Source organism: Camelina sativa, chromosome 18 (genome assembly GCF_030686135.1).
Source record: "Camelina sativa cultivar CO46 ecotype springtype chromosome 18, ASM3068613v1".
In the NCBI taxonomy this organism is placed as follows: Eukaryota; Viridiplantae; Streptophyta; class Magnoliopsida; order Brassicales; family Brassicaceae; genus Camelina; species Camelina sativa.
The window spans coordinates 513865-529310 of record NC_141897.1 but is presented as its reverse complement, the minus strand read 5'-3'; the positions used below and the strand labels follow the sequence as shown (position 1 = coordinate 529310).

The following is a 15446-nucleotide window of genomic DNA, read 5'->3' as shown; positions in this document are numbered from 1 at the left end:
AAAGATGGAACCAACATAAGATCTAGGAAGGTGATTGGCTAAAGAACTATTCGGATTTGGTTAGGATAATTCGGATTTTAGATCGGTTCGGATAAGATTGTCGATAACCAAAATTAAACCAAAAGTTATTGGACAATGTTTTATTCGAATACTTTTTAATCTTATTGTACCCAAATAACCATACTAATGGAGTATTAAAACAAAAAAAAGATAGAAATTAAGTAAATGACAAGGTTCTCGTAGAACCATATAAATACATAAAAGATATGAGGCATATTTATCGGAATATCATACTATTTCTTATATGTTCGGTTATATTTGGATATCTATTGGATATCGGTTCGGATCGGATAATATCCGATATCCAAAATAATGAAAGTCAAGAACTGGTCGGTTATTTCCTTATTATCGGTTCGGTTTTAATCCGCTTACTTCGGTTCGGATTCGGAATTTATGCCTAGGCCTAACAACAACACTTTTTCATATATCTTAAATAGTTATTAGGGAGATTCTCAAAAATAACACCAAAATTAGTTTTTTCCAAACTTAGCACAACATCTCTAAAATTCAAAAATAGCACCAATTAATATTTTAAAATTAAATCCTAAATCTAAAATACTAAATCCTACCCCTCAAAACTATACCCGAAATGTGAAATTGAGAACCCAAACCTAAAAAACAAAATTCTAAAATTTAATTTTAAATATTTTATTGTGTTAAAGAGTGTTATTTTTGAAAATTTATGGAATATGTGCTATAATTGTCCATAAAACTTATTTTAATGTTATTTTAGGATATTTCTCTAGTTATTATGATTATATTTTATTTTTGTTAACATCAAATACAGTATGATTGGATTTATAAGCTTTTGTAAAGATACCAAAATATGAAACCCCCCTAGCTAGTATTTGATGATATGTTATAAATACATATACGCATACAAGCAGAGATTTAATGCAGCTGCAGGAAGATATCAACTAGTCAGCACCGTCTATTTTCAAACTGTAGATGTAAAAACAAATCAGCACCGTCCATTAATTTATCTAGTTCTTTCTTACTTGACCGCAACTTCCAACCACATCACACTCTTTCTTTCTATTCCTTTATATATTTACTCCTATCTCAAATGTTCTTGGAGACTGACTACTCTCATAAAACATTAAACGCCAACCGCAACTTTCTCGTTTTTCAATGGGACATAAAGGTTTGAAGCGGTCTTGTGTTGCGGTGGCGGTTGCATTATTAGCCATGGTTCATGTCTCTGTTTCGGTTCCGTTCGTAATGTTTCATGGAATCTCAGCTCAATGTTCGAATGATAGAGATGCTAACTTCACACAGCTTCTCACTAACCTCTCTGGCTCTCCTGGCTTTTGCGTGTAAGTCAATCCGCAAACTAGTTAATTCGTTGTTTTGATAACCGAAAGATAAAGAACTTGTAGAAGAGTTGTGTAATATTCTTGCTATCTAAAACGTCCATATTGGCTTAGCTTAGCTATGATGATGTATTTGGTTTGATCCACCTCTTCTTTATGTTTTTGGTATGGAATCCAGAGAAATCGGAAATGGAGTAGCCGATTCATGGTTAATGCCACTCACACGGCAAGCGGAAATAGCGTGTGAGAAGGTGAAGCAAATGAAAGAATTGAGTCAAGGATACAACATTGTCGGAAGATCTCAGGTTTCTTGATACGCTTTCTTGAAAACCCTAAAATATCCGTTTTTTTTTTAGTTTCATGGATGTTGATTGATGAATAATGGAACAGGGGAACCTAGTGGCTCGAGGCTTGATCGAGTTCTGCGACGGTGGACCTCCGATTTACAACTACATATCCTTGGCTGGTCCTCATGCTGGGATATCCTCTGTTCCTATGTGTGGTGTAAGATTTTTTATTTCCTCTAAATATTTAATATTCTTTCTATTATTTGATTTTTAATCAACCAAACAAAGTAACATGATTAATTTTCTTTTTTTTTCTGTTGTTGTTTTGTTCTTTTGTTAAGTCTGGTTTATTCTGTAAGTTAGCAGATGACCTAATCAAGGGAGATATTTATAGCGACTTCATTCAAGTATACATCTCTTCCTCTTTTTATTAGGACTAAATCCTCAGTTACATATTAATATACACATCTTTAATAACTCTGCAGGATCATCTTGCTCCTAGTGGTTATCTCAAAATCCCTACTGTATGTCTACTCACACCATAGCAAAATCGCCAATTATATACATATCTTAGTGATGAAAACATCTGCTTTCAATCTTTGTCTTTGATGTATCAGAATATGAAAAAGTACCTCGAAAGCTCTAAGTATCTACCTAGGCTTAATAATGAGATACCAAACCAAAGAAACTCAACTTACAAAGAGCGTTTTGCCAGTTTACACAACCTTGTTCTTGTCAAGGTTTGGTCTCTTTACTCAAAACCGTTATACTTTTCAAACAGTCTTTTGAGTCCCCTCTTGATGATTCTGGTTTGTTTTAACAGTTCCAGGACGATAAGGTTATTGTTCCAAAAGATTCATCTTGGTTCGGGTTTTATCCGGATGGCGAATTCGAACCTCTTCTCTCTGCTCAACAGACAAAGCTATATACAGAGGATTGGATTGGTCTGAAAACATTGGATGATGCTGGAAAAGTGAAGTTTGTGAGTGTAGCTGGTGAACACATCAGAATGGCAGATGAAGATGTCGTCAAACACGTTGTACCTTATCTCCAGAACAAACCGTCTTCAGTACAACGACTCAACCGCAAGACCAAAGAACCCTTACGTCCTTAAAGAGCAAATATGTACCTCAATCGTTATACTTACTTATGCAAAATATCTAAAAAATTTAGTGATGATTTTATAGAACATGTAGAATTAGATATCAAACCAACTTGATCTTATTAAACAACTCGACAAACTTATATATACATGTCTAACTCTAGGGTTTTAGGTTTAACATAAACCGTCATAAACATTATAAGCCCAATATACAAAGCCAAACATATGATTCTAATATCTATCCTCAATACTCCCCCTCACGCTGGAGTGTGAAGATCACGAACGCCCAACATGGACAGAATGTAATGAAACTGATCACGACCAAGAGCCTTTGTAAAGATATTGGTGGGTTGCTCAGTCGTACGAACATGTTGCATGACAATCACTCCTTCACAAACCGCATCACGAACAACATGACAATCATTTTCAATGTGCTTGGTGCGCTCATGGAAAACATGATTCGTAGCAATATAAATAGCAGCTTTACTATCACAAAATAGGCGAGCTGGCGCAGCGTTGTTGATACCTAACTCCTTTAACAACTTACGAAGCCACTTAATCTCCTTATGAGCAACAGACATAGACCGATACTCGGCCTCTGCAGAAGAATGAGAAACCGTCTTCTGCTTCTTTGTCTTCCACGAAATAGGACTACCACCAAGCATAACAACATAGGCACTAAGCGACCGACGTGTAAGCGGACAAGAACTCCAATCCGAATCACAATAAACCTCAATGGACAAATCAGAAGATGACTTAAGCAAAATGCCATGCCCAGGCGAGCCACTTAAGTAACGGACAACACGCATAGCTGCCTCCATATGTGCTTCGCGTGGCTCTTGCATAAACTGAGCCAAGACATGAACAGAGTAGCTCAACTCAGGTCGAGTATGTAACAAATACAGCAAACGACCCACTAAACGCCGATACGACTTGGGATTCGAGAGTAGAGGACCATCGTCAGTAGCGAGGTGATGATTTTGTTCCACTGGAGTGTGAACAGGTCGAGAACCAAAGTCCCCAGTGTCAGCAACAATATCAAGAGCGTACTTACGCTGTGTCAAAAAGAAACCATCAGACCCACGACTGATTTCAAGACCAAGAAAATACTTTAACTTGCCCAAGTCCTTCATTGAGAAGCAACGACTAAGATAATCTTTAAACTTTTGTAGCATTGTTGATGTCCAAATCGGTCACAATTAGAATGTTTAAGTTTGGTAAAAGGATGGTTGAAGTTTTCTTCTATTAATCGGTGTCGAAGCACAAAAGACGGGTTACAATACAACTTAGACAAGTTAGCAAGTAATGAACGAGTTAGAATGGACGAGTTAGACGGACGAGTCTTAGAATCCTTCGCTTCTAACCTTCAACGGGTAAAAAGTCTTGTACTTGCTATTCGTACCTTTTGTCCTTGTCTCCCCTTTTCTCCCCCATTGATCGAACCCCGTGCGCCTGCTTTTATAGGGAACTGTGTCGGTTCGTCCATTACAAACACCAAAATACCCCTTTCCTTCCTGAAGGTTTATTTGGGTCTTCTTATGGGCTGGGCCTTTTGTTAGGTTATGGGCCTACCCCTAACAAGCATGTATCCATCATTGCCACAAATGATGAGATCATCAACATAAATCAACACTCGAAGCTCTATGTTATTGCGAGTATAAGAGAAGAGCGAGTAATCTTCATACAACTGGAAGAAACCAAAACGCAAAAGAGAATAAAACAACTTCTTGACCCAACAACGAGGAGCTTGTTTGAGCCCATACAAGGATTTGCGAAGACGCTAAACCTTCCCTGGATGAGAATGATGGAAACCCGGAGTTCGTAGCCCCTACCCCTAACAGTAGCCCCCTCTCACCCCTAGTTCGTAGTTTTTAAGCGAAGAACTATGTCGGGGGTCGAACCTACGACCTTTCTTTTCCGTTGGAGTCCATCGCGGAAACCCAACTTGCCTGAACGGGTGTGGGCCTTCACTCTTGGTCGTTGGGATGATGATATTTAGACAAGGTTCGAGGAAGTGAAAGGTCGCGCGTGTGATTACGCGGTTTTCGATGTTTTGGGGTTGAATCATCGTATGCGGTTCTTGATGCGCGTGAGATTCGGAAACTGTACCGTCGTCGAACGCATACTGCAATGATTGCGTCTCTAGAATCTTCCTTCCTTCCCTATAAATACCGCTTCTCCACCCTTCTTATTTCATCTTCTCGAGCTTTGCTTCCCTCACTCAAGTATTCTTCCTTTCTATTATCTCGTCTCTTTTTGTCAGTTCATTCGTACTTCGTATTTTTCATTATGACATCCTCCCAATCTGTATCCTCCGATCCTTCCGCCGCTAGTCACCTTCGACGAGCTACCTCCTCCAAATCTGGCGGTTCGGCCAGATCTATTCGTTGCAAGGTTCGGTCTCCGGTTTCTTCTGATTCATTGTCGACGGATTTAGATATCGCTCGGCTTGCAACGATTCAACACCGCATTTCTTCCGACCCAGCCGTTTCAAGCTCGTCGGGACTTCCTTATAGGATCCCTTCCTTGGTTGACGAGCCGTTAACCGATGACCCGTTCTTTCCCGAGGAGATTGATTTCCCTCCGCCGGTTGAAGGCGCCTTTGCACATGTTGGTAGATCGACGCTGAAGATTGATTCGGCGATTAACGCGGTTCGCATTGGGAAGTTGAGCACTAAGCCAAATATTCTAATTCCGTCTCCGGCCCAACGTCCATGGGATGCTCCTCCCGGCTTCATATGTCTCTCGGATAAATTCTTTACTGAGTTTGGGCTGACTTTTCCTCTTCCCTCTTTCTTGATGACGTACTTTGCTCGGCTTAAGGCGGCCATTTCTCAATTTACCCCAGCAACTTTTCGGAACGCCTTGGGTCTCTCGATTATGGCCGAGGCTGCAGGAGTCGAGCTGACTTGTGACCATTTGGAAGGGTTGACGATTCTGAATCCGTCGAATCAGACTAAATCTCCCGGAATTTATTACCTGGGTTCAGCAAAGAATCGACCCTCGTCGAAGGCGCCAAGGGAAAAACGTATAATTGGAAAGGCTCGTATTTTTTTCTGGAAGTTACTCTTGGGGTTCTAGAGGACCCGTCCATTCCTTGGTTTTCTGGGTGGAACCCTTCACCCGGTAGCCGACCGTTCTTGTTTAGCTATCTTTCTGTTCTTGGTCGGGCTTTGGTTTTACCTAATCCCCCTTGGTTCATCATCTTTTTTGTAGTTGTCGTCTCAAGGTGTCTTCTTCCATATCCTCCTACTCTTCAAGCTGAGGTTAACGCGATAAAGCTCCTTTGTCCCTACGTCTGGCCGGGTACCGAGTTGAAGAAAGGTCGTCCAAGGAAAATACCAGCTTCGTCGAGGAAGAAACGTAACTCGATGGTTTTTTTTTTATTTTAATCAGTTTTTGGTTCTGGTGCCCTTGCCTAAAACCGTTTCTGTTGTCTACGATTTTAGCCGGAACAATGGGGAGACTGAACACAAATGTTCCCGACGTATCTGCTCGCTACCGTCGGGTTTTAGAGTCTTCTTCCTTGCCTCGTTCGACTCCTTGCTCGGAGTCTCATCCCGAGACTCATCCTGCCGACATTGGTTCGACCCAGAGAGTTCCTTCCCAGTCTCATCGGTCGGTCGAGACGCTCCCGAAAAGGAAGACAGGCGAGGCTCCTCGTCGTCACGCTGAGGTTTCTAAAAGTCCTCAGAAGAGGAAAGAGGGATCAGGCCAAGAGCGACCAGATTCTTCGAAGAAACAAAAGACGTCTGATTATGGATGGAGCTTCACTCACTCCTCCTCAGCTCGTCCTTTTCCGGACGACCCTCAATCCTGCGGCGAGCTTTTTCGAAAGATTCATTTCGGTGCAGGTAGCATACTTCCTGCTGAGAGGATAAAGGAAGAGGATGCGGTTACTGACGTTGCCCAAGCTGCTTTTGAGGTTCGTCAGATTTACCGATCCCGTATGAAGTCCTCTCGTCTTTTTTTTTTTTTTTTACACTCGTTCTCTTTTTTTTTTTGCAGCTTATTGCACGAACTAATCGTTTGGCTTCGCGCTACGATCGTCGCGTTCGTGATTTGGAGGGCGATCATCCGGGAGCGTCGAGTTTGGCTGAGAGGGTTGAACGTCTCGAGGCCCAGCTTGGGGAGGCGGTTCAATCTAATCAAAGGTTGAGAAATGAGGTTGCGAAGCTTGAAGATCATCGACGGAGATTAGTCTCGGAGAGGGATGGTCTTATGCAAAAGCTTGAGGTGTCAGACGCCTCTTGTAGCAGGCTGCAGCTTACCCTCAGCTTGGAGACAAAGAGGCTCAGAGATCGGCGTGAGGAGTTCGGGTACTTTGAGAGGATTAGCGCCTTTAATAAGTTGAGCGCTCGTGTGCAAAAGCTGCTAGCCAAACACAAGGGGTATGCTGACGCGGTCATGGCGTCCAGGGAAAAATTCCTGGAATATAATCAAGCTGTTGGAAACGTCCAGATGCTCGAGACGCTCGTCGCCGAAGGTCAAATTTTGCTAACCTCTGATGGGGTCAAGGACGGGATTGTCGCCGTGATGTCTCAGCTGAAGAACGAGGTGGAAAGTATTGAGCTTCCGGACATTGCCGATGCTGATTTTGACGTTGCTTCGGCCTTTGTTGAGCCTCTCCCCTTTGTCCCAGATTGGGTTGCTTCTCCTGAGAGCGGAGGTGACGAGGAGGTAGAGGACGAAGGGTCTGATAGTGGGGAGGCCGAGGCTGATGGGACCGAGCAACAGGTTGAAAAAGACACGAGCGCTCCAAATAAAGAACGTCCTGCTGATGGACGTCCTCTGACTCCTAGCCGCGAGTCTCCAATCGATGGTCTTGTTTCATAAATTTGTTTTAATCGTTATCGTTCCTGACGTATTTAGGGTCGGCTCATGTGTACGCTTGCTTTTGCGCCGTGTTTTGGGGTCGGCTCCCGTATGTTAAACTGTCGTTGTCGGGTGCTGGCTCCTTTTGAATTTTATTATCGTTTTGCGTATTAATTACTTGTCAGTTAATGGTTGTGATTTCCGAGGCGTTTGTTACTGGTCGCCTATCTTTGGAAATTGTGCCTCATACCGTATAAATAATCCTTCAATCTCTGCCAAATTCATTTCGTGTTTTGCTTTGGCGATTTGCTTTGTCTTTTGTGTCTAGGGAAAGGTTGTTCTGATGCTGGTAACGACGAGGTCGGCCTGGTTGCGGAGAGAGCGGGAGCGACGTAATATGAGGTTTGACGAACTTATCCGCTCCGAGCTTGATTACTACCATGATCGCATTCAGCGGCTGAGGGCTTACATAATGCTACGCGTCGTTCATTCGAGCGTTACTTTGGTTTTTGTCATGTAGACGGGATCGTAGAATGTCTTGAAGTGTTGATCGACGAGGGGCTCTTTGTTCTGACGTGGCAATGGGAACGACTACAGGACGAGTGTTCTCGTCGTGAGGCATTATTTGTGGAAGTTGTGATACCTGACCTTGAAAAAGGCGACCTTGAGTCTACTGGTCAAAGGCCGTTTGAAGAACGTGCTGAGATCGTTGCTTGTCGGACTCGTATCGACGTGTTGTGTCGTTATATTAGTCAACTGGAAGGCACGAGGCACCACTTTGATGAGAGCAATCGCGCCGAGGGGATTTGTGCGTATCTGGAGGAGATGGTCGCTAATGGTGCTAACGTCCCAATGATCGTGTTGAAAGATGTGAAGGAGTAATGCCATCACTGGCAGACGATGATCGGCGGGTTAGAGTTCGTCACTCCGTCTGACGCCGATCTTGGAATTGAATGATTGTTTTTCTGTTCCCCCTTTTTTATGTGCAAAGGCGGGGTCTTTTTTTTTTTTTTTTTACACTATTGTCGTCGTTCGAATAAACTCTTTATATTATTTTTATATCCTTGTTTTACTCTTGCTTCGAGTAGCGTCGTGTTGTGAGTCGCAGCTAGGCTTGGATTTGTAGGATTAGGTGCGACTCATGAATGTCGGCTTACCCCTTCTTTGCGAGTTGCGACTCGGCTTTTATAGATTTAGGTGCGACTCATGATTCTCGGCTTACCCCTTTTTTGCGAGTTGCGACTCGGCTTTTATAGAGTTAGGTGCGACTCATGATTGTCGGCTTACCCCTTTTTTGCGAGTTGCGACTCGGCTTTTATAGAGTATGTTAGAACATCGATTCAATCATAAAAGAAAAATATATTACTGGCAGCTGGGTCCCGTAAGACGGGACTGCCTACGTACCCCCCGATTAGGAGGGATCAAGCCGCTTGTAGTTCACATTACATGATTGTTCAAAATAGAAAGAGCAAGCTGATCATAGCCGAGCTTTTTTTTTTTAGTAGTAGTAACGCTTTAGATGCATGGAGTTCCAAGACCTTGGTACAGGTTTGCCGCTCATTGTTAAAAGTTCGTAAACGCCAGGGTGAACGACCTTGGATATTTGGTATGGGCCTTCCCAGTTGGCTCCCATCTTGTCGGCGTTAGGCTCGGCGGTGTTCTCGAAGACCTTTATGAGGACGAGGTCTCCTTCGTCAAAGTGTCGGTTATGGACCTTCTTGTTGTAGTATTTCGCTGCGGCGAGTTGATAGTTCTGAATTCGTAGCAGCGCTTTGTCGCGTTCTTCTTCCAACTCGTCAAGTCGATCGAGGAGCATTTGACTGTTGAGTGCGGTATCTTGGACGAGCATTGTTCGTCGAAGGCTCGTACTGCCGACTTTAGCAGGTGCCATTGCTTCCATCCCATAAGCCAGAGAAAACGGAGTTTGGTTGGTAGCTTGTCGTGGGGTTGTTCGGTAAGACCAAAGTACACCGTCGAGTTCGTCGGCCCAAGCGCCCTTCTTGGCGTCCAAACTCTTCTTCAAGCCGTCAAGTATAGTTTTATTTCTTGCTTTGGCTTGTCCATTTCCTTGTGGGTATCTTGGTGTTGACTTTCGCAATTTGATTCGCCATCTTGCAAAAAAATCTTCGAATTGCAGAGAAATGAACTGCGAACCGTTGTCGGTGACTATTTCATAGGGAAGACCGTGAGGAAAGATGATATACTTCCACACGAAGAGTTGGACGTCCTTGGCCTTGATATTGGCGTAGGACTCGGCCTCGACCCATTTGGTGAAATAGTCGGTAAGGACGAGGATATAGCGTTTCTGTCTAGAAGCGGGTAATGGGCCGATAATGTCCATCGCCAAGCGCATTAGTGGGTATGGGGCTACGCTGGCTCGCAAGAGTTCGGTCGGCTGGTGGATTATGGGGGCGTGTCGCTGGCACTTTTCGCATCTAGCGACAGACTTTTCACAATCGGACATCATTGTGGGCCAGTAATGGTCGTGCTTTTTTATTTGTAGTGCCAGGGCTCGTCCACCCGAGTGGTTTCCGCCGGCTCCGTCGTGGGTTTCTATCATGACACGTTCTATGTCGTCGCCGTGTATACATAAGAGAAGGGCTCCTGATGCGGTCCATCAGGAACCCTTCATTCATGCTACTTTCCGCCGGCAAGTAAGTGGTCTTTCATTAGGGTATAATGAGCAGCTTTCGCTTTGAGCCGTCTTTTGGCCCATTTGTCTGTTGGCACGTCACCATCGGTGAGATATGACCGGATTTCAACTCGCCAGTCCATTGGGTCGTTTTCTGAGGGAGGTTCGCATTGCCGACGCGATGTCGCCGTTCGATAGGTGGTTTAGATTTCATTAGGCTAGTAAAGGGTGAGGCATGTCTCGGCTCGTGTTCCCTCTATACTTGGCGTATCGATGTTCTCAACTGGGATGATACGTCGTAGGTCCGGGTCGGACGTTGAAGCGAGTGCTGCTAAGGCGTCGGCCTGGGCGTTGTCCCCTCTGGGGATTTTGACAAGCTTGAATTCGTCGAACCATTTGGACAGAATTTTGACGACGTCAAGGTATGTTGCCATCGATTCGCTTTTTGCGTCGTATTCGCCGCTAAATTGATTGGCAACAAGTTGTGAATCATAGAAAGCTCGGATTCGCCTGATTTGCATCCCGCTGGCGAGCTTAAGTCCGGCGATAAGTGCTTCATACTCGGCGACATTGTTGGTTGCTTGAAACCGAAGACGAAAAGATTGTTCTAACATTTTGCCGGTTGGAGAAGTAAGGCAGATTCCCACACCGGATCCAAGGTGCAAAGATGCTCCATCCACATGCAATGCCCACCGGTCGTCTGTCGGGTCGGCGGGGGTTGGCTCAGATACGTCTAGTGGTAGCTCGATTAAGAAGTCGGCCAATACTTGGGATATAGCAGCTGGGCGTGTGCAGTACTCGATGTCGTACTCGCTGAGTTCGATCGCCCACTTCGTCAACCGGCCAGAATTATTTAGACTGTGTAATACAGATCGTAAGGGCTTGTTGGATAGGACGACAATGGTATGTGACTGAAAATATGGTCGGAGCTTCCTTGCCGATGTGACGAATGCCAGGGCGACCTTTTCGACTGTCACGTAACGCGTTTCTGCATCGTCAAGGGATTTACTTATATAGAAAATAGGTCGTTGTTCTCCTCGGTCATCCTTGACGAGTACGCCGCTGACGGCGGATTCGGAAACTGCAATGTAGAGTAACAGGACTTCTCCAAACTCTGGCTTGGCAAGGATCAGAGGGGTGGATAAGTAGCTCTTTAACTTGCTGAATGCATCGTGGCAGGCTTTGTTCCATTCGAACTTCCCTTTGGTCTTGATGAGTTGGTAGAAAGGTAGGCACTTGTCAGTTGACCTAGATATGAAACGATTTAGGGCCGCAATTCGTCCAGTTAGTCGCTGCACTACCCTAGCATTTTTTGGTGATGGTAGGTCAAGTATTGCCTTATTTGCTTGGGGTTTGCTTCAATGCCTCGCCGGGTCCCCAAGTAGCCGAGGAACTCTCCCGATTTGACTGTGAAAGTGCACTTGGCTGGGTTTTGCTTCATTCCTTACTTGTTTAAGACGTCGAAAACATTGTCGTAAATGGGTGATATGATCGTTTTCCCGCCGTGACTTGAAAAGCATGTCGTCTATATAAACTTCCATCGTCCTGCCGAGTTGTTCAGCGAACATTTTATTGACTAGTCGTTGGTAAGTTGCCCTCGCGTTTTTTAAGTCGAAAGGCATGACCTTGTAGTAGTATGTCCCCCTGTTTGTGATGAACGACATTTTTTCCCGGTCATCTTTGTGCATTAATATCTGATTGTACCCGAAAAAGGCGTCCTTGAAGGTCTGCAGCTCGTTTCCCGCGGTTGCTTCGACGAGTTGATCGATTCGTGGCAAAGGGAAACTATCTTTTGGGCAAGCTTTGTTTAGGTCGGTAAAATCCACGCAGACTCGCCATTTCCCGTTCTTCTTTTTGACGACTACTGGATTGGCCAACCAGTCAGGATATATTACTTCGACGATGGATCCAGCGCCAAGGAGTTTGTCCACTTCGTCGTTTACGGCTTGCGATCTTTCGGGTCCTAACTTGCGTCGTTTTTGTTTGACTGGTTTGTGTGTTGGATCGGCATTGAGTTCGTGAGTTCGTGAGTTATGACGGTTAGTTCGATTCCTTTCATGTCAGTTACAGTCCATGCGAATATCGATATATTTGTTTTGAGAAAAAGGATTAGCTCACTTCGCATGACCAAGGTTATCTCTGTTCTGATTTTCACACACCGTTTCTTGTCAGTGTCGTCCAAACATACTTCTTCTGTTGCAGCGACGCCCTGCTGAATATGGGTCGGCTTTCCGTCGGTCGGTGACAAGCTGTCATCGCCGACCCGCTGCTTTGATTGCTATAACTTCTTTCCTGTGCGAATCATGTGTTCGATCAGGAAGCAGGCTCTTGCACTCTGTTGGTTTCCGCGCAGCGTATATATACCTTTCGGGGTTGGGAATTTGACGCACTGATGATACTTCGATGGTACTGCTTTCATCTTATGGATCCACAGGGTCCCAAGGATTACGTTGTAGATAGTCGGCTTGTCGATCGATGGTGCCGACTGACATGATATGATCCCTATCGAAACCGGTCAAAGAATGGCATTCTGGCTTGATGTCACTCTCTCCGATCTCCATTTGTGCCAGGACGTTCCTGAAGATCACATTTACCAAACTTTTGGTGTCGATCAAAATTCTTGTGACCTCGCTTTCGCCGATCAGTAGTTCGACGACCAGGGGATTGTTGTGCGGCAGATCCAAACCTTCTAGGTCGTTATTGTCGAAGGAAATCGTTGCATTTTCGGAGCTGATTTTTGAAGGCCACGACTTCCTTATTTCGGTCGGCTTAGTATAGTCTCTTATTGACCTGACCGAGTCATTGCATCCTGTTAATCCACCCATGATCATGTTTATCCGTCTTATGGTTGGGGGCGCTGGTTGGCTTGTCGGTCTGTACGTTGCCGTTTTTCATGACTGATGGCGCCTGGAGTTTCCATTTCGTCTTCGCTTTGATCGGCGAGGGTTTTGGAATCCTTGACAAATTTTCGAGCGATATTCTCAGCTCGCTTGATGTCACTGTTACCAGGCTGGGTTGTCTTGCTTCTATCAGATTCGATGACTATTGTCCCTTTTTTGTATCGTTCCATCAGGATCGTTTGGAGGTAACGACATTCCTCAGTCGCGTGGGTGGCACTTTGGTGATAATCACAATACTGGGTCGCATTGCTTTCACCTCCTTCCTTCCAGATGTATTTATTTTCGCCGATCGCAAAAGTTTGACGATTTCAATCTTGATTTCGGGTAAAATGTTGTCGTGGCTCGACATATTCGACTTTCGGAGCTGTGATTACTGGCTTCTTGGTCGCGACGCTTGTTTCGCCGGAGTGTTTCTTAGCGTTGACCACTTTCTCTTCTTCAAGCTCGATGTGTTTCGCGGCTCGTCCCAGGGCGTCAGCTATGGTTTCCACATGAGTTAAAGATAGCTCTTCTTTAAATCGAGACTCGTACCAAAGTGCGTTCTTGAGTGCAATGATAGCAGCTGCGTCGGGGATCGCAACGTTGATTCATTTCGTTGTTGAGTCAGGGCGTATAGGTCGGCATGAGAGTTCTTGTTTTCCATTAGAACAGAGAATTGCTTTAAGAATGCAGTTATCAGGTCCTTGATACTATCGATTGACCCAGGTGGGAGTCTTGAGAACCAGCTTATAGCGGTTCCTGTCAAATGCTCAGCAAAGACCTGGCAGGCTCCAGCATCGTATTCCATCGGGCTGAACTGTAAAGAGCTGAGGGATACGCCGAAGGTAAGCAAGAAGTCTCGCGGATCGACCATGCCGTCATAATAGCCCAACCTTGGCTTGACTGCACGTTTTATCGCCGTAGTAGCGAGTCTTCTAGAGAACAGGGGTCATTGCGTTGCTTCGAGCATGAGATCCACTTCAGGTGCTTTACTTGTTGCTCTATGGAAGACTGTTACCATTTCTTGCATCTTCTCTCGAATTTCTTTCAGCTTGGAGTCTTTTGTCCCATTGTCTCGCTCGTTGATGCGTGGGGCTGCACTCTGGTTGACCTCCTCGTACACTTGTCCCTAGCATCGTCCTGGCTGGGATGAAACTTGCCAAATTTTGCCTGGTGGAGTGGAGATGGTTGATCTCGTCCTGAGAGTTGATATGTGCTGCAGTCAGCGCGTCTAACCGAGTATTAGTTCGCTCTTCTTGTTGGTCGAGACGCATCAATATCCCGAGAAAGAGTTCGTCTATACTGGAAACGGGTTGGCTACTGAGCAATGCGAGCTGCACAGGATTCGGCGTTGGCTCTTCGGTAGCCGGGCTGGTTAAGTTTGTCGCAATGACGAACGGCCCTGGGCTCTCTGTCGCCGCAGCCTTTCTTGGGGCGTCCGGAGTTGGGAGTGTGGTTTGTTCCCCTTGATCCGCCGCTGGAGTGGTCATTCCACCCGACGAACCAGCTTCCTTACTTCCTTCTTTAGTAACAATGGTCATCTCGTCTAGTTGTTGTAGGTCCGTTCTTCAAACTTTCAAAGAAGATTTCGACTTGGCTCCCCCTACCTGGCGCGCCAAATTGTTGATGTCCAAATCGGTCACAATTAGAATGTTTAAGTTTGGTAAAAGGATGGTCGAAGTTTTCTTCTATTAATCGGTGTCGAAGCACAAAAGACGGGTTACAATACAACTTAGACGAGTTAGCAAGTAATGAACGAGTTAGAATGGACGAGTTAGACGGACGAGTCTTCGAATCCTTCGCTTTTAACCTTCGAGTTAGAGATATTAAGACACTCTTCTCTTTTGCGTTTAACCTTCAACGGGTAAAAAGTCTTGTACTTGCTATTCGTACCTTTTGTCCTTGTCTCCCCTTTTCTCCCCCCATTGATCGAACGCCGTGCGCCTGCTTTTATAGGGAACTGTGTCGGTTCGTCTATTACAAAGACCAAAATACCCCTTCCCTTCCTGAAGGTTTATTTGGGCCTTCTTATGGGCTGGGCCTTTTGTTAGGTTATGGGCCTACCCCTAACAAGCATGTATCCATCATTGCCACAAATGATGAGATCATCAACATAAATCAACACTCGAAGCTCTATGTTATTGCGAGTATAAGAGAAGAGTGTCTTAATATCTCTACTCTGAGCCACAAGATCTCTGTCCTCATCTTTTTAATTTTTTTTTGTTTTTTATTAAAAAGACACTCATGACCAATGGACTTGCTCTCAATAGGAAGTGGTACCTCTCAATAGGAAGTGGTACCAAGTATTGCAATAATACTTCTCACTTTTCTTATTTTATTTTTACATTCCAAAATAGG

At 44.7% G+C, this 15446-nt stretch overlaps 2 protein-coding genes across 2 annotated transcripts; one reads left to right on the top strand and one right to left on the bottom strand.

The window, feature by feature from the left end:
* Window positions 1–937: 937 nt before the first annotated feature.
* LOC104760158 (uncharacterized) lies at window positions 938–2870 on the top strand. The gene is made up of 7 exons (XM_010483038.3): window positions 938–1376; window positions 1552–1678; window positions 1764–1877; window positions 2002–2067; window positions 2146–2184; window positions 2278–2400; window positions 2484–2870. The coding sequence occupies exons 1-7, from the start codon at window positions 1192–1194 to the stop codon at window positions 2772–2774; spliced, it is 945 nt and encodes a 314-aa protein (XP_010481340.2). The 5' UTR covers window positions 938–1191; the 3' UTR covers window positions 2775–2870.
* Window positions 2871–12629: 9759 nt separating this feature from the next.
* On the bottom strand, window positions 12630–13962 carry LOC147921293 (uncharacterized). The gene is made up of 4 exons (XM_087499694.1): window positions 13641–13962; window positions 13484–13587; window positions 13090–13372; window positions 12630–13018 (listed from the first exon to the last, which is right to left on the bottom strand). Exons 1-4 carry the CDS (start codon window positions 13960–13962, stop codon window positions 12630–12632), a joined length of 1098 nt encoding a protein of 365 aa, XP_087355820.1.
* Between the last annotated feature and the right edge of the window lie 1484 nt (window positions 13963–15446).

Bases quoted from the DNA above. Each gene is read 5' to 3' on its own strand.
- LOC104760158 (XM_010483038.3), top strand. From the start codon at position 1,192: ATGGGACATAAAGGTTTGAAGCGGTCTTGTGTTGCGGTGGCGGTTGCA. The intron at 1,679-1,763 runs GTTTCTTGATAC...ATAATGGAACAG, and splicing joins ACATTGTCGGAAGATCTCAG to GGGAACCTAGTGGCTCGAGG. The intron at 2,185-2,277 runs GTATGTCTACTC...TTGATGTATCAG, and splicing joins GTTATCTCAAAATCCCTACT to AATATGAAAAAGTACCTCGA.
- LOC147921293 (XM_087499694.1), bottom strand. From the start codon at position 13,962: ATGGTCGATCCGCGAGACTTCTTGCTTACCTTCGGCGTATCCCTCAGC. The intron at 13,373-13,483 runs GTAATCACAGCT...TACATCTGGAAG, and splicing joins GCGTCGCGACCAAGAAGCCA to GAAGGAGGTGAAAGCAATGC. The intron at 13,019-13,089 runs GTACAGACCGAC...GTGGATTAACAG, and splicing joins CAGTCATGAAAAACGGCAAC to GATGCAATGACTCGGTCAGG.